This window comes from Felis catus, chromosome C1 (genome assembly GCF_018350175.1).
Source record: "Felis catus isolate Fca126 chromosome C1, F.catus_Fca126_mat1.0, whole genome shotgun sequence".
Lineage (NCBI taxonomy): Eukaryota > Metazoa > Chordata > Mammalia > Carnivora > Felidae > Felis > Felis catus.
The window spans coordinates 98,135,250-98,154,110 of NC_058375.1; the positions used below are offsets into that span (position 1 = coordinate 98,135,250).

The window sequence follows — 18,861 nt, forward strand, 5'->3', positions numbered from 1 at the left end:
AGATGAGAACTTTAGGAATTTTAAACTCTTCATATTGTAGCAGTTATTTTCAGAAATTATCTTTTGAGATTACAGGAATCCTTTTAGTTGTAATAGAGTACTTGTCTGTGATTTAGCTGAATTAAAATAATATAAGCAGCTTAAAATACATGAACGTGTGTGGTATATGTGTGTATTCATATTCCTTACCCATACCTCCACAATTGAGATTGAGTAGATTTTGGGGTGGAGCCTTGGAATCTACATTTTATTTTATTTTATTTTATTTTTTTTTAATTTAACTTTATTTTTTTATTTTTTTTCAATATATGAAATTTTTTGTCAAATTGGTTTCCATACAACACCCAGTGCTCATCCCGAAAGGTGCCCTCCTCAATACCCATCACTCACCTTCCCTTCCCTCCCACCCCCCATCAACCCTTAGTTTGTTCTCAGTTTTTAACAGTGTCTTATGCTTTGGCTCTCTCCCATTCTAACCTCTTTTTTTTTTTTTTTTTCCTTTCCCTCCCCCATGGGTTTCTGTTAAGTTTCTCAGTATCCACATAAGAGTGAAAACATATGGTATCTGTCTTTCTCTGTATGGCTTATTTCACTTAGCATAACACTCTCCAGTTCCATCCATGTTGCTACAAAGGGCCATATTTCATTCTTTCTCATTGCCATGTAGTACTCCATTGTGTATATAAACCACAATTTCTTTATCCATTCATCAGTTGATGGACATTTAGGCTCTTTCCATAATTTGACTATTGTTGAGAGTGCTGCTATAAACATTGGGGTACAAGTGCCCCTATGCATCAGTACTCCTGTATCCCTTGGGTAAATTCCTAGCAGTGCTATTGCTGGGTCATAGGGTAGGTCTATTTTTAATTTTCTGAGGAACCTCCACACTGTTTTCCAGAGTGGCTGCACCAATTTGCATGGAATCTACATTTTATAGACGCTCTACATATGATTATCTGGCTGCCCAAGAAGTTTGCGAACCATTGATTTTGCAGAAACAAATTAAACTTAGGGAATGTCAGCTCATGATGTCAGAGCTCTAATTTGTTATCATATGCCCAAGTCTTTGAACAACAACTGACAGTACTCAAATAGTTTTTGAGTCTTGAATGGAAAACAATGGTTCTCAGTGTTTGAGACATGGCCCTTTTCTAGGAAAGCAAAAATATTACACCTTCCTGTAATACTATTTGAGATTAAAAATATATAAATGTTGTGTTAAAAATGAAAAGAAGTCTCAAACTGCTGGAATTATGTAGAAAAGTAACTGATACATATATCCTATAAATCAGCCTTCTGTAGGTAGAATCAAGACAAATGTACAAAATCTTCATAGCAGCATTACTTATAGTAGCCCTAAACTGAAGATGACACAGATAACCATTAGCAGTATAAAAATAAGTCAATAGGAAATCACTCTAAGATGACCTAGATGATGGAATTAGCAGATAAGATCATTTATGTAGCTATTTTAATTGTGTTCAAAGATGGAGAGTATGATTCTAATGAAATAACAAATGGGGAATCTCCATGAATAAATGGAAACTTTAAAAAAGAATCACATGGAGATTCTAAAACTGAAAAGTAAAATATCTTAAACTTCAAGTGTCCTAGTAGTAGATTGAAAATGGATGAAGAGAGTGTCAGTGAACTTGAAGCTGGATCAATAGAAATGATCAGAGAAGCACAGAAGAAAGATGGAGAAGAAAATAAAAAAAGGAATGGTACTTCAGTGGCCTGCGGGACAATATCAAGTGGTTTTAAGTGTGTAGTTGGAGACCCTAAGAAGAGGGTAGAGAGAAAATAGGTCAAAAGAAGGTTATTTGAAGGATTTCTGAAAAATTTCCCACATTTAATAAAAAACAGAAACTTGTAGATCTGTGGCTTTTATCAAATCCAGAGGAAGATAAACAGAAAATGATACCTAGGCAGGTGTATCTTAGTCAAAGTGCTAAAACCCAAAATAGAAACTTAAAAGCAGCCAGAGAAGAACATCATATTGCATATGGGGAAACAATGACACAAATAAGGGCTGACCTTGCATTAGGACAGTGAAGGCTGGATGACAAAGGAATGACATCTGTAAAGTGGTGCCAGAAATAAACCATCAAGCCAGAATTCTGTATGCAGCAAAAATAAGGACATTGAGAGTTGTACTAATCGTTAAAGATCTGCTGAAGGAATTTTTTTCTGTCTGAAGGAAAATGACATCAGATGAAAACTTGAATCAATGGAAGGAATGAAAAGTACTAGAAACAGTAAATATGTAAATGAATACAAAAGGCTATATATTTTTCTTTTTTTTAATTTTTAAAATGTGTATTCGGCTTCTATAAAAAAATTCTATGTACAGTGCATAAGATATATGACAACCATGGCTCAAAGGGCAGGAAGGTAAATACAACTATTTTGTTGTAGGATTTTTACATGATACATGAAGTAGTACACTATTAAGTCCTTGTGTAGACTATAAGTTAGTGATACATATTCTCTCTAGAGCAGTCACTGTAAAATAATGGAAAGAAACAGTGAAAAGCCAATAGAAAAATGGAATGAAGAAAAAAATTTTTCCATTGGTTGTCAAATGATCCTTTATTGAAATATTTTTATTTACAGTTCTTCACCAGCTTAGCCCCACTGCTCACTATTGATGTCATGAGAGTGTCAGCCATCAACATTGCAGCCCGCAGATTGGGCAGTCAGTCCCCAAGATCTCTTTAATGGTTCCAGAGAGTTCTCTAGCAAAGATCGGTGCCACATCTGTCTGACTTTGTTGCCAGTCTCATCAAAAGTGATGTTTCCAATGTGCTTAATATTTTTCTGCTGCTTTCTGTCTCTTGGCAGTTTCTTGATGGCTTTGATAACCAGGTCAGAGGCAGAAGGTACTACTTCAATCTGGGCCTGTCTGTTCTGAATGGTCAGTTTCACTGTAATCCTCAGACCCTTCCAATCACCAGTTGCCTTGGTGATATCATCACAAACCTTTTTTGGAGACAGACGTAGGGGGCTGATCTTCGGGGCTAGGACAGATGTGGCACCAACTTCTCTACCATTGCCCATCAGGTATACAACTTTCATCTCATTGGGATCAAACTTTATTGGCATGGTGACAGCAGTTGATGTTGGATGAATCTGGATTTGGGACCACCAAAGACAGTTGCACCTTCATCTCCTCCCAGCCAAAAGCCAAAAAAGTGGAATACTAAAAAATTTTGATAAATCCAAAAGAGGAGCAGAACAAAAAAAGAGATGACATGAAGGCAAAGAGCAAAATGATACATCTGAATCAAGCATATCAATAATTACCTTAAATATCAATGGACTAAATAATAAAAAGAAAGACAGGCAGAGATTTAGTCTGGATAAAAAATTGAGACCAAACTATATGCTACCTATAAGAGACATACTTTATTTAATGTAAAGATACAAGGAAGTTGAAAATAAAGATGAAAAAGATACATTGTATACCATGCAAAACAGTAAGAATAGGAAAACTGGAGTGATTGTTTTAATAACACACAAAATAGATTAAGATAAAAGTATTATCAGAGATCCAGAGGGGCATTTCACAGTGATAAAGGCATTAATGTATCAGGAAGATGTAACAATCATGAGTATGTTTGTATTTTATAACAGAGCTTCAAAATACATGAAGCAAAAACTTAAACTAAAATGAATTATAATACACCTCTTTTAGCAATTGATACAACTAGTAAAAAAATTGGTAAGAATGTAGAAATTCTGAACAACACCATTTACTACCTTGACTTAATTTGCATTTATAGAACACTATAGTTAAGCTGTGAATTATTTTGTAGACACATAGAATGTTTACCAAGGAAGACCATATGCTGGGCTATAAAACAAGTCTCCATATGTTTAAAAAGATTGAAGTTTTACAAAGTATATTCTTTAACTACAATAGAATTAAGTTAGAAATAAGTAACCTTAAGATACCTAGAGAAGTCTGAATATTTAGAAATTAAATATCACACTAATAAGTCATAGGCCAAAGAAGAAATCACAAGAAAAGTTAGAAATGATTTTAAACTGAATAATGATAGAAATACAGCATGTCAAAATTTGTGGCATGCATTTGGCAGGTTTGGAAGGAAATTTATAAACAATGTTTGTTTTAGAAAAGAAATGACTCACGTTTTTATTCAGAAACTGAGAAAAGGTGAGCAAATTAAACCGAAAGAAAGTAGACAAAAGGAAATAGTAAAGAAGAGAGATCAAAGAAACAGAAGAGAGACAAAGAGAAAAAAAAAATGAAAAAAATCAATGAAGTCAAAAGTTGATTCTTTGAAAATATTACTAAAATTGATAATCCCTTAGCAGGATTGATCACAAAAATAATAAAACTCACTAAAGGTAAGAATGAAATAGGGCATTAATATAAATATTATAAATATTGGAAAGATAATAAGGGAATGTCATGGACAATTATATGCCAATAAATTTGAAACTTAGATGACATGGGAAAATTTGGAAAACCTAATTTACTAGAACGGACACAAGATGAAACAGAAAATCTAAAGAACCATATATCAGCGATACTGAATTCGTCATAAAAAATTTCCTAGAGAAATATCCAGATCTGGAAGATCTCACTGGAGAATTCTAACAAATGCTTCAGGAAGAAATAATACCCGTCTTGGGGGATGGGCAAAATGGGTGTTAGGGAGTAGGAGATACAGCTTCCTAGTTATGGAATGAGTAAGTCATGGGAATTAAAGGTACAGCATAGGAACATAGTAATACTATTGTTAATAGTATTGTGTGATGACAAATGGTAGCTACAGTTGTGGTGAGTGTGTAGCATAATGTATAGAGACACTGAATGACTTTGTTGTACACCTGAAAGTAATGTAAAACTGTATATTCAAAAATTTCTTTTTAAATAATATCAGCCTTCTATGAACTCTTCCTAAAAATAGAAGGGGAACAATTCCCAACTAGTTTTTTTGATACCGAATCCTGGCAAAGACATTACAAGAATATCTTTTATTTTTTCGCTATCCCTTAAAAACATAGGTATAAGGGCGCCTGGGAGGCCCAGTTAGTTAAGCGTCCGACTTCGACTCAGGTCATGATCTCACTGCTCATGAGTTTGAGCCCCGCGTCAGGCTCTGTGTTGACAGTTTGAATCGTGGAGCCTGCTTCGGATTCTGTGTCTCCCTCTCTCTCTCTCTGCCTTTCCCATTTGTTCTCTGTCTCTCTCCCTCAAAAATAACATTAAAAAATATATATGTATAAAATCCTTAATATAATAGTAAATTTAACCTTGTAATGAAAACTATCTTACATTGAACGAGTGAAGGTTTATCTTGAGAAGGTAGTTTAAAATTTGAAACTATCAGTGTAATTTCCTGTATCAAGTAATAAAAGAGAACAATATAATCATTTCAGTGATTGCAGAAAAAGCATCTGACAAAATTCTGCACTCATTTTTTTAATTTTTTATTAAAAAATTTTTTTAATGTTTATTTATGAGAGAGAGACAGAGTGTGAGCGGGGGAGGGGCAGAGAGAGAGGGAGACACAGAATCCGAAGCAGGCTCTAGGTTCCAAGCTGTCAGCACAGAGCCCGACGCGGGTCTCGAACTCATGGACCGTGAGATCATGACCTGAGCCGAAGTCGGACACTCAACCGACTGAGCCACCCAGGCGCCCCTGCACTCATTTTTTTAAAAATATAATTTATTGTCAGGTAGCTAACATACAACGTATACAGTGTGTTCTTGGTTTTGGGGATAGATTCCTGTGATTTATCACTTACATACAACACCCAGTGCTCATCCAACAAGTGCCCTCCTCAATGCCCATCTCCCATTTTCCCTTCTCTCCCATCCCCCTTATCAATCTTTAGTTTGTTCTCTGTATTTAAGAGTCTCTTATGGGTGTGCCTCCCTCTCTGAAACTATTTTTCCCCTTCCCTTTCCCCATGGTCTTCTGTTAAGCTTCTCAAGTTCCACATATGAGTGAAAACATGGTATCTGTCTTTCTCTGACATATTTCTTAGCACAATGGCTTCCAGTTCCATCCATGTTGTTGCAAATGACTGGATTTCATTCTTTCTCATCACCAAGCACTACAGTACACTCATACAATGGAACAGCGTTTGGCAGTGAAAATGAAGGAAGTGTATTTACACACATAAGTATCTGAAATATACTGATGAATAAAAAAATGCAAGAAAGAAAAATAAACATACATTTACATAAAGTTCAAAAACAACTCTGAAATATTGGTAGATAAATATACAGTAGAACTATAAAGAAGAGCAAGGAAAATGAATATTAAGGATATTTGTTACATTTGAGGGGCAGAAGGGGCAAACCAATGAAGAGAGGCACTCAGAAGTATTTATCAATATTGATACTATTCCATCTTAAAGTTGGTTGATTCTTGAGTACAGTATACGGTCTGATTCATTGTTAAATTACTTATACCTCCCTTCCCCAATTCCTGTCCCTGCCATATACCTACTCTTCATTTCTAATTCAGCTCTAAAGTAATAAGTGACTCTGGAGGGTGGATATGCTAATTCAGGTTTCTCTTTCTTTTGATAATTTCTGTGTTTGAATCATGTCTACACAACTCAGTACATTTTTGTACAAAATATATGAAAATAATAGAAATCAGAGATATTAATTCTTTATAGAAAATCTCTTTAAGACTATGTCTTTCATGAAATCTATTTTTCTCATTTGCTTATGCTTTTAGTATCCTATCTAGGAATCCACTGCCAGATCCATGAATGTTAGCTCCTATTTTCTTCTAAGAGTTTTATAGTTTTAGCTATTACAGTTAAATCTTTAATCTGTTTTGAGTTTTTTTTTTTTTTTATGATCCGAGGTTAAGTGTCCAGATTTATTTCTTTCTTTGTGAATAGCAGTTGTCTCAGTAACATTTGTTAGAGTATTCTTTCCCCATTGAATTGTCATGTTACTCTTGTTGAAAATAAATTACAAATTGACCATATCTATATGGCCTTATTTCTGGACTCCCAATTCTATTGCCTTGATCTGTATGTTATCTTATGTCAATATCACGCTGTTTTAATTATTGTAGCTTTGCAATAAGTTTTATTATAAATTATTAATGAGTATGTGTCCTCCAACATCATTCTTTTTCAAGATTGTTTTGGCTATTCAGGGTCCCTAATAATTCCATATAAACTTTAGGATCAGCTTCTGTATTTTCTGACAAAAAGATAGTTGGGATGTTGGTAGAAATTTTATTGAATGTATCAAAGGGCAGTGCCAAAAGAGTGAAAGGCAACCCACGGGATAGAGAGAATATTAGCCAGTCATATACTTGGTAATGATCTAGTATTCAGAATATAAAGAACACTTCCAATTCAGCAACAAAAGCCAGTCACAAAAGGACAGATGCTGCATGATTCCACTTTTTTGAGGCATGAGTCAGATTCACAGAAGCAGAGATTAGAATGGGCAAGGGGTAGGGGGAAATGGAGAGTTCCTCAATTTGTATAAAGTTTCCATTATGTAGGATAAGTTAGTTCTAAGATCAGCTGTACAGCAGCAGATGGTACAGCATGGTACCTACAGTCAACAATACTGTATTGTGAACTTATTCATTTAAGAGGATCTCACGTTAAAATGTTCTTAATGGCAAAAAACAAAGGGATAGCAGGAAACTTTTGGAGGTGATACATTATGTCTTATCATCTGAATCGTGGTGGTTTTACGGTATATGCATATGTCTAAATTTATCAAATTGTATACATTATGTGTAGTTTTTTTTTATGTGTATCAGTTGTACCTCAGTAAAGCTGTTTGTTTTGTTTTGGTAAAAGAGCAGACTTTTCTTTGAGTCACATGGATGTTCTATCCAAATGGAGTATTTACTATAATAAACCTAAACCTGAGACTAAATAAATATTGCTGAGGAATGGATTAAAAAATATATATGGTTGCTTTTAAAACATTACTTGCTAAGACTACATACATACTTCGGGGGAGAAGATAGATTTTGTCAAAAATAAAGCACATCTCACCGTATAAAAAATGCAAGAAAATGATCTAACCACAATTGCAATGAATAAGTAATCTTTTAAGATTCACAAAACCCCAAAATGAATACAGAATATTTTTAAGTAATCCACAGCATTTACTAATGTTCATGTTATTTTCTTTGCTTAAAGGTCAATAAATTAGAGTTAGAACTAGAAGTTGCCAAACAAAAATTTAAAGAAATGACTGACATCTATCAAAAAGAAATTAAAGACAAAACGATATCAGAAGAAAATCTTTTGGAAGAGGTAGGAAAAACTATGTTTGAAAATTTGTTATCTTAAAACTATATTTTTATTAGCACTTTAAGAGAAAAGCAATTCTTATTTTTAAATTATGATTTTTAAAATATTTAATAAATTTATATGAGACAGTTTCTATGAAGCTTAAAAATATCTTTTTATTGTAAGTATTTGAGTACTGAGTAGTATATTTTGCCAAGACTAAGATTATAACATTAAAAGGTTATAACATTACAGTGTTATATTGTCATCTTACTTGATAGAACACCCTAAAATAAACCAAAACAGTAATGCATTTTCTGCTTGGCTTTCCTAATATCCTTGTGTTTGATTTCTGCATTTTATGTAAGTAGTGTGTATGGTCTTTGGATTTAAGTTAAATTTGTTTTTTGTGCATTAATTTTAAGAATCACTTTATTTGATAGGTTGAGAAAGCAAAAGTAATAGCTGATGAAGCAGTAAAATTACAGAAACAAATTGATAAGCGATGTCAACATAAAATAGCTGAAATGGTAGCACTTATGGAAAAACATAAGGTAACTCTTCCCTTTTTGTGTATTGAAAACTATTAATTGGAGCCATATTTATGAATAAAATGATGAAATCAAGATAACATTCTGATATGTCAGAAAACTATGCAAGAATGTCTTATTACAGCTAGAATATTCTTGATCTCTCATTTCTCACAGTTTGGGTCTTAACTACACAAAGCTGAGTTCGGGTGTCACTTCCTTGGTAGAATCTCTCTTTGTCATCTGTGATGTATGGAAGTAATCACTTTTCTTCTGAATTTTCCTAGTAGTCTCTTATAGCCACCTTCTATTTATTTAAGTACATCCCCAGGATATGTATCTGGTAAATATTTATATCGTCTATATGGCTAACACATATTAGGATAAACAAATTTTTATCAGTGGTATAAATAGATGAAAGACTTCATGTTTGTTGTGTTTGTGAGTATGCTGTATTTTTTGTTCTAAAAGTAACGTTCTAAAAGTAGTCATTCTTTTAGGGGAATTTACCTTTATTCCCTTCAAGATTTGGAGAGGAGGTAGGCTATATCTATCTATCTATCCATGTTAAAAATTGTTGGTGAAATATAACATTGTTATGAGGTAACCAACAAGAATTAAAAATATTTAAGTAATAAGTATTAACAAAATTCATAAAAATATTGGGAACTCGGGGTGCCTGGGTGGTTCAGTCAATTAAGCATCCTACTCACGATCTCAGCTTAGGTTCGTGAGTTCAGGTCTCATATTGGGTTCCACGCTGGGCGTGGAGCTTAACTTTAAAATATTGCGAACTCATAGATTTAAGTATATTTTATATATCTCAATCCAGTATAATCCTTGATGCTCAAATTGTTTATCTTTTGGCCAGCGGGAGGCTCTTCAAACTCACTGGCCAGTCCTTTTGACCTTAATTTCTGACAGCTTTTTTGCTTTCTATTGTGACAAATGCTCAAGACTCATCCTGTATTCCCAGATCTGGAATCAGTGACTTTTCTAAGAGGTCCTGGCATTCCTACCTTAGTTTTTAAATTATGACATTCAACATTTCTAATTAAAAAGAATTTTTTGCTGCTCTTATGTTAGATTATTTTCAAGACTGTTTTTTTATGTTTCATTGATTACATTATATGAATAAAAAAGACTTGAAAAGTTAGGAAAAAACTCAGATATATATCACTGAATTCCTAGACATTGTCTAACAAATATTAAATGCTTAAGAATACCACCATTAATAAAACATGACCTATTTGTGTTCTGATACACCTAAAATATTTTCTCTGTTTAATATAGCACCAATATGATAAAATAGTTGAAGAAAGAGACGCAGAATTAGGACTTTATAAAAGCAAAGAACAAGAACAGTCATCAATGAAGGCATCTTTGGTGAGTTACAGAGCAAATAGTACTAATGCCAATTTTCATATCAGCATGGCTGGTGGTAAAGAGTAATATATTAAATAAAGCCATAATTTTAGAGCTATGGAATCAAAGAATCTTACATTTTGAAAAAGATCTTATGGGTTTGATAGTTAAGTGGTTTTCCAATTTATATTCTGAAATGGTGGAGTGAACTATTTTTTCAAATGAATAAATATAAACTCCAGTTACAAATAAATTTGGAGCTCTGATAGAGATGGGGAGAGGAGGAATGGGATATATTAGGAGATGCTGAGGAGGAGAATATACATGGTGTTAATATTTCTTCAGAGAAAACTGTAAGAAATTTGTCTAAATGAAATCTTTAGTCATGTTCAGCTAGCAGGCTGTCTATCAGTAGACTTTTAAAGTGTATATATTTTATTAGTGAATTTATTTCTCTGAAAAACCAAATATATCTGAAGCATTTGTTAGCATTGTTTTGAGAAATACATGGATGTACTTGAAAATTTCATATTTTTTTTTCTTTAGGAAGCTGAACTATCTAATTTCAAAAATGAGCTTTTGTCTGTTAAGAAACAACTTGAAATAGAAAGAGAAGAAAAGGTAGGTTTTGTGGCATTAAAGTAACTAATTGTACCATTTAGGTGTGACTTTGTTTTCTTAATTTTTTACTGAAGTATAATTGCAACATTGTTCTTATAAACATGTCATACTAGAAAATATATATTTATTATATATATTTAATATTAATTAAATATTAATATTAATTATATTTATAGTAAATATATATAATAAATATATATTTTTAAAATATAGTTTTTCCCCATTAGCTTCTTTTTCAGACATATTTAGTATATTCCTTTATTGAAATATTAAACATAAAATATAGCCATACTTTAGGAGTGCTTTTAGATAGAAGTACTTGGAAAATATTATCTCATATATTATAAAATGCGTATGTATTTAGATGTGTTTTTTAAACTATTCATCAGGTTTTAGGAAGAATAATGCCTTATATTTGTATAGTGTTTTGCAGTTTGCAAAATGAATTGACTTACTTAAAAATTTTTTGTAATGTTTATTTTTGAGAGAGAGTGCGTATGCATGAGTTAGTGGGAGAGGGGTGGAGAGAGAGGGAGACACAGAATCTGAAGCAGGCTCCAGGCTCTGAGCTGTCAGCACAGAGCCTGACATGGGGCTTGAACCCACGAAGTGCGAGATCATGACCTGAGCCGAAGTGGGATGCTCAACTGACTGAGCTACCCAGGCATCCTGACAAAATGAATGGGCTTATTTTAAAATGGCAGATACTATTTATTTATTCTTGCTTTCTATAGGACTATCCTACCTAATCCTTACAACAATGGTATAAGCAATACATATTATCCTCATTTTTACAGAGTTTAGGTTATTTATTCAAGATCATGTAATAAAAAAGTAAAATGACTTAGAATTCAAATCTAGGTCTATTTTACATGATTCCAAAATCTGTTCTCCTAATGACTCAACAGCAGCCTAGGTAACTTGCACTTTCAGTTTCAAGACCCTGTGCATTTGTTCACTTTGTTTCTTGTACTTAATTCCTTTCTTCACTATGGCAAATCTGACACATCTTTCAACTTCCAAAGGTGAGCTTACTGTATATAAGTATTTTCATAGCAGTTTGTACTTATATTACAAATAGTTATGTCACTCTATGCTTCTATTATATTTCAGGCTCTTCAGAGGCAAGAATTATATCTTATTTATTTTTGTTTTCTCTTTGAGCACAGTGCTTTGAAAAAATTTTTAATGTATTTTTTTTATTTTTATTCTTTTTTTAATGTTTATTTTGACAGAAAGACAGAGTGCAAGAGGGGAAGGGGCAGAGAGAGAGGGAAACACAGATTCTGAAGCAGGCCTGTCAGCACAGAGCCCAACATGGGGCTCAAACCCACAAACCGCAAGATCATGACCTGAGCCAAAGGTCTCAGACGCTTAACCCGCTGAGCCACCCACGAGGCTCTGAAAAGTTTCTGCTTTTAATGAATGTTGTCAGAGGAATGACTAAATGGTTTTCTCTTCACCTGTATTAGTAACATATACTTACCTTTATCCTGCTGTTTTAGTAGAAGAGGTCTTCTTCATTGTTTTTAACTACTCTTAAGGTTCTTTTCTTTCCAAATGTTTTCCAGTTTTATTGAGATATACTTGGCATGCAGCCCTGTCCAAGTTTAAGGTACACAGCATGATTTGACCTACATATATTGTGAAATGATTACTGTAATACATTTAACATCCATCATTTCATATAGATGCCAAAAAAAAAAAGAAAAAAATGTTCTTTCCCTTTTCATGAGAACTCTTAGGATTTACTCTCTTAACTTTCACATATACCATATAGCAGTGTTAACTATAGTCATTGTGTGGTAAATTACATCCCTAGTACTTATTTATTTTATAACTTGAAGTTTGTACCTTTGACCATTTTCATCTAATTCCCCAGCCCCAAGCCCCTTGCCTCTGGTAACCACAAATCTGATGTTTTTCTATGAGTTTTAAAAAAAAATTTTTTTTTAATGTTTATTTATTTTTGAGAGAGAGACAGAGCACAAGCAGGGCAGCGGGATGGGGGAGGACAGAGGGAGGGAAACACAGAATCTGAAACAGGCTCCAGGCTCTGAGATGTCAGTACAGAGCCCAACACGGGACTTGAACCCACAAACTGTGAGATCATGACCTGAGCAGAAGTCATATGCTTAACCAACTGAGCCACCCAGGTGCCCGGAATTTTTAAAATTTTAGACTCTCATGTAAATGAGAACATGTAAGTATTTGTTTTTCTTTGACTTAATTCATATAGCATAATGCTCCCAAGGTCCATTCATGTTATTGCAAATGGCAGGATTTCCTTCTTCTTTATGGCTGAATAATATATCAGTGTGTGTGTATATATGTGTATGTATGTGTATCACACTTTATGCATTCATCTGTTGGTAACACTTAAGTTGTTTCTTTGTCTTAGCTATTGGAAGTAATGCTGCTGCAATGAACATGTGGGGACAGATATCTCTTTAGCATAGTGTTTTCATTTCCTTTGGATGTATTCCCAGAAATGGGATGGCTAGATCATATGGTAGTTTTATTATTGATTTTTTTGAAGAAGCTCCATACTGTTTTCCATAGTGGCTGTACCAATTTACAGTCCCACCGACAGGGCACAAGGGTTTTCTTTTCTTCTTGTTTTTGTTGTTGTTTCAAGCTTTTATTTAAATTCTAGTTAGTTAACATATAGTGTAATCTTAGTTTCAGGAGTAGAATTTAGTGATTCATCACTTACATATAATATCCACTGTTCATCAGAACGGGTGCCCTCCTTAATACTCATCACCTATTTATCTCCCTCCATCAACCCCCAGTTTGTTCTCTGTTCTTAAGAGTCTCTTATGGTTTGTTTCCCTCCTTTCTTTTCCCCCTTCCCATATGTGCATCCATTTTATTTCTTAAATTGCATGTATGAGTGAAATAAGACAGTATTTGTCTCTGACTTATTTTTCTTAGCATGATACACTCTAGCTTCCTCCATGTCATTGCAGATGGCAAGATTTTATTCTTTTTGATGGCTGAGTAGTATTCCTTGTGTGTGTATTTATACCACATCTTCTTTATTCATTCATTAGTCAGTGGATATTTGGGGTCTTTCCATAGTTTGGCTGTTGTTGGTAATGCTGCTATAAACAAATTGGGGTGCATATATCCCTTTGAGTCCGTATTTTTATATTCTTTGGGTAAATACCTAGTGCAATTGCTGGGTCATAGGGTAGTTCCATTTTTAACTTTTTGAAGAACCTCCATATTGTTTTCCATAGTGGCTGTACCAGTTTTCATTCTCATCAACAGTGTAAGAGGGCTCCCGTTTCTCCACATCCTTACCAACGTCTTTTATTTCCTGTGTTGTTAATTTTAGCCATTCTGACAGGTATGGGGGTGGTATCTCATCATGGTTTTGATTTGTATTTGACTGATGATGAGTGATGCGGAGCATATTTTTTGTGTCTGTTATCCATCTGAATGTCATCTTTGGAAAAATGTCTGTTCATGTCTTCTGCCTATTTCTTCACTGGATTATCGTTTTTTTGGCTGTTGAGTTTGATAAGTTCTTTATAGATTTTGGATACTAACCCTTTATCAGCTGTGCTGTTTGCAAGTACCTTGTCCCATTCTGTCAGTTACCTTTTAGTTTTGTTGATTGTTTCCTTTGCTGTGCAGAAGATTTTTATCTTGATGAGGTCCCAATAGTTGATTTTTGCTTTTATTTCCCTTGGCTTCAGAGATGTGTCAAGTAAGAAATTGCTGCAGCTGAGGTCAAAGAGGTTGTTGACTGTTTTCTCTAATAGGATTTTGATGGTTCCTGTCTCACATTTAGGTCTTTCATCCATTTTGAGTTTATTTTTGTGTATGGTGTTAAAAGTGGTTCAGTTTTGGAGTGTGTGGGTGGCTCAGTTGGTTGAGCGTCTGACTTCGGTTCAGGTCATGATCTTGCAGTTCGTGGGTTCGAGCCCCATGTTGGGCTCTTTGCTGACAGCTTGGAGTCTGGAGCCTGCTTTAGATTCTGTGTCTCCCTCTCTCTCTGTCCCTCCCTGCTCACATGCTCTCTCTCTCAAACATAAAAAAAATTAAAAAATAAAGTGGTTCAGTTTCATTCTTCTGCATGTCACTGTCCAGTTTTCTCAACACCATTTGTTGAAAAGACTGTCTTTTTTTCCATTAGATAGTCTTTCCTGCTTTGTAGAAGATTAGTTGACCCTATGGTTGTGGGTCTATTTCTGGGTTTTCTGTTCTGTTCCATTGATCTATGTGTCTGTTTTTGTGCCAGTAGCATATTACAGCTTTGTAATATAGCTTGAAGCCCAGAATTGTGATGCCTCCAGCTTTGCTTTTCTTTTTCAAGATTGCTTTGACTATTTGGGGTCATTTGTGCTTCCATATAAATTTTAGGACTGTTTGTCCTACCTCTGTGAAAATGCTTTGATAGGGATTGCATAAAATATGTAGATTGCTTTGGGTAGTATTGACATTTTAACAATATTTTTTCTTCAATTTGTGAGCATGGAATGTTCTTCCATTTCTTTGTGTCATCTTCAGTTTCTTTCATCAGTGTTCTATAGTTTTCAGAGTACAGATCTTTTACTTATTTACTTAGGTTTATTCCTAGGTATTGTATGGTTTTTAGTGCAGTTGTAAATGGCATAGATTCCTTGATTTTTCTTTCTGCTGCCTCATTATTGGTGTTTAGAAATACAACAGGTTTCTGTAAGTTGATTTTGTATCCTTTGACTTTACTAATTTCATTTATCAGTTGTAGCAATTTTTGGTGGAGTCTTTTGGGTTTTCTACATAGAGTATCATGTCTGCGAATAGTGAAAGTTTGACTTCTTCCTTGCTGATTTGGATGCCTTTTATTTCTTTTTGTTGATGATTGCTGTGGCTAGGACTTCCAGTACTATGTTAAATAATAACGGCAAGAGTGGATATCTCTGTCTTGTTCCTGACAGTAGAGGAAAAGTTCTCAGTTTTTCCCCCATTGGGGATTATATTAGCTGTGAATCTTTCATATATGGCCTTTATGATGTTGATATATGTCCCCTCTATTCCTACGTTGTTGAGGGGTTTTATCAAGAATGGATGAGATACTTAATCAGATGCTTTTTTTCTGCATATATTGACAGGATCATTATGGTTCTTAGCCTTTCTTTTATGTATGATGTATCACATTGATTGATTTGTGAATATTGAACCAACCTTGCAGCCCAGGAATAAAACCCATTTGATTGTGGTGAATGATTCTTTTAATGTATTGTTGGATTTGACTTTCTCTAGTATTTTGTTGAGAATTTTTGTGTTCATGTTCATCAGGGATATTGGTCTGTAATTCTTGTGTTTAGCTGGGTCTTTGGTTTCAGAATCAAGGTAATGATGGCCTTGTAGAGTGAGTTTGAAAGTTTCCCTTCCATTTCTATTTTTTGGAACCGTTTCAAAAGAATAGGTATTAACTCTTCTTTAAAGGTTTTGCCTGAAAAGCCATCTGGCCCTGGACTTCTTTTAGTTGGGAGTGTTTTGATTACTGATTCAATTTCTTCGCTAGTTATCTCTGTTCACGTTTTCGATTTCTTCCTTTTTCAGTTTTGGTAGCTTATATGTTTCTAGGAATTTATCCATTTCTTCCAGATTGCCCCATTTGTTGGCATGTGATTTTTCATAATATTCTCTTACAGTTGTTTGTATTTCTGTGGTATTGGTTTTGATCTCCTCTCATTTGTGATTTTATTTATTTGGGTCCTTTCTCTTATAAGTCTGGCTAGGGGTTTATCAATTTTGTTAATTCTTTCTAGGAACCAGCTCCTAGTTTCATTGATCTGTTTTATTTTTTTGTTTCTATATCATTTATTTTTCTCTAATCTTTATTACTTCCCTTCTTTTGCTGACTTTAGGTTTCATTTGTTCTTTTTCTAGCTCCTTTAGGTGTAAGGTTCGATTGTATATTTGAGATTTTTCTTTCTTCTTGAGGTAGGCCTGTATTGCTGTATATTTTCTTCTTATGGCTGCTTTTGCTGCATCCCAAACATTTTGGGCTGTCATATCTTCATTTTCATTTGTTTCTGTGTATTGTTTTATTTCTTTAATTTCCTGTTTAACCCATTCATTATTTACTAGGGTATTCTTAACCTCCACGTACTTGTGGTCTTTCCAGATTTTTCTTGTGGCTGACTTTAAGTTTCATAGTGTTGTGGTTGGAAAATATGCATGGTATGATCTCAGTCTTTTTGTGTTTGTTGAAGCCTGATATGTAACCCAGTATGTGATCTATTTTGGAGAATGTCCCATGTGCACTCGAAAAGAATGTAGGCTACCCTAGGATGAAAAGTTCTGAATATTTCTCTTAAGCCCATCTAATCCAGTGTGTCATTCAAAGCCATTGTTTCTTTGCTGATTTTCTGTTTAGGTGGTCTGTCCATTGCTGTAAGTGGGTGTTATATTACTGTATTATTATCAATGAGTTCCTCTATGTTACTTATTAGTTTTATATATTTGGGTGTGCTCAAGTTAGGGGCATAAATTTTTACAATTGTTAGATCTTGTTGGATAGACCCATTTATTATGATATAATGCCTTTAGTCATCTCTTGTTAGTCTTTGGTTTAAAGTCTAGTTTGTCTGAATTAAGTATTACTACACTGGCTTTCTTTTGAAATCCATTAGCATGATAAATGGTTCTCCATTCTCTCACTTTTAGTATACAGGTGCCTTTAGGTCTAAAATGAGTCTTAGGGTGCTTGGGTGGCTCGGTTGAGCATCTGACTCTTGATTTTGGCTCAAGTCATGATCCCAGGGTTGTAAGATCAAATCCCATGTTGGGCCCTGCACTGAGCATGGAGCCTGCTTAAAGATTCTTTCTCCCTCTGCCCCTCACCTGCTTGTTCTCTCTCAAATAAAATAGGAGAAAATAAGTCTCTTGTGAACAACATATAGATGAGTCTTTTTTTTTAATCCATTCTGACATACTATATGTCTTTTGATTGGAGGATTTAGCCTGTTTACCTCAGAGTGGTTAATGATAGATATGAATTTAGTGCCATTGTATTATTTGTTAAGTCATTGTGTCTGGAGATTTTCTCTATTCTTTTCTTTTATTTTGCTTTTGGTCTTTCTTTCCGAAAGAGTCCCCTTTACTATTTCTTGCAGGGCTGGTTTAGTGGTCATGAACTCCTTTAGGTTTTGTTTGGCAAACTCTTTGTCTCTCCTATTCTGAATGACAGCTTTGTTGGATAGAGTGTTCTTGGCTGTATATTTTTCCCATCAGCACATTGACTATATCATGCCACTCCTTTCTGGCCTGCCAAGTTTCTGTGTGGAGGTCTGCTGATAACCTTATTTGTCTTCCCTGGCAAATCAGGGACCTCTTTTCCATTGCTGCTTTTAGTATTTTTTCCTTATGTATATATTTTGCAAATATTACTATGATATGTCTTGGTGCTGGCCTGTTTTCCTTGATTTTGATGGGAATTCTCTGTGCCTCCTGGATTTTGATGTTTGTTTCCATCCCCAGATTAGGGAAGTCTTTAGCTATCATTTTCTCAAATAAACCTTCTGTCCCTTTTTCCCTCTCTTCTTCTGGGACTCCTGTGGTATGAATGTTATTATGTTTTATGGAGTCACTGAGTTCCCCAAGTCTACATTTGTGATCCAGTATTTTTCTTTCCCTCTTCTTTTCAGCTGCATTATTTTCCATAATTTTATCTTCTATATCAGTCATTTTTCCTCTGTTTCTCCCATTGTCATGATCGTTACATTCAATTGGTTTTGCATTGCGGTTATAATATTTATTTTGGCCTGAATAGTTTTTAGGTCTTTTATCTCTGCAGTAAGGGACTCCCTGGTGTCTTCTGTGCTTTTCTCAAGTCCAGCTAGTATCCGTATTATTGTTGTTTTAAAGTCTGGATTAGTCATATTACTTTTATCTGTTTCCAGTAGATCCCTAGCCATGATCTCTTCTTGCTCTATTGGGATGAATTCATCTGTCTTGGCATTTTGTCTAGGTCTTTGTCTTTTTTGTGTGTGTTAGGAAAGCCTGTTATGTTTATTGCTCCTGAGAGTAATAGCTTTAATAAGAGGTCATATATTCTGGGCCTGGTGCTTTAGGA

The 18,861-nt window shown here is 34.4% G+C and overlaps 1 protein-coding gene and 1 pseudogene across 6 annotated transcripts in view; one reads left to right on the forward strand and one right to left on the reverse strand.

Annotated features, from left to right (window-relative positions):
* SYCP1 (synaptonemal complex protein 1) overlaps positions 1 to 18,861 on the forward strand; it is a 118,968-nt gene that overhangs the window by 66,374 nt on the left and 33,733 nt on the right. For all 6 annotated transcript variants that reach the window (XM_023259021.2, XM_045033317.1, XM_023259019.2 and 3 more), the window contains 4 exons: positions 8,176 to 8,292; positions 8,712 to 8,822; positions 10,092 to 10,184; positions 10,710 to 10,784. In XM_023259021.2, coding sequence (XP_023114789.1) covers positions 8,176 to 8,292; positions 8,712 to 8,822; positions 10,092 to 10,184; positions 10,710 to 10,784 — 396 coding nt within the window. The remainder of the gene's footprint in view (positions 1 to 8,175; positions 8,293 to 8,711; positions 8,823 to 10,091; positions 10,185 to 10,709; positions 10,785 to 18,861) is intronic.
* Positions 2,632 to 3,141, reverse strand: LOC105260840 (annotated as a pseudogene).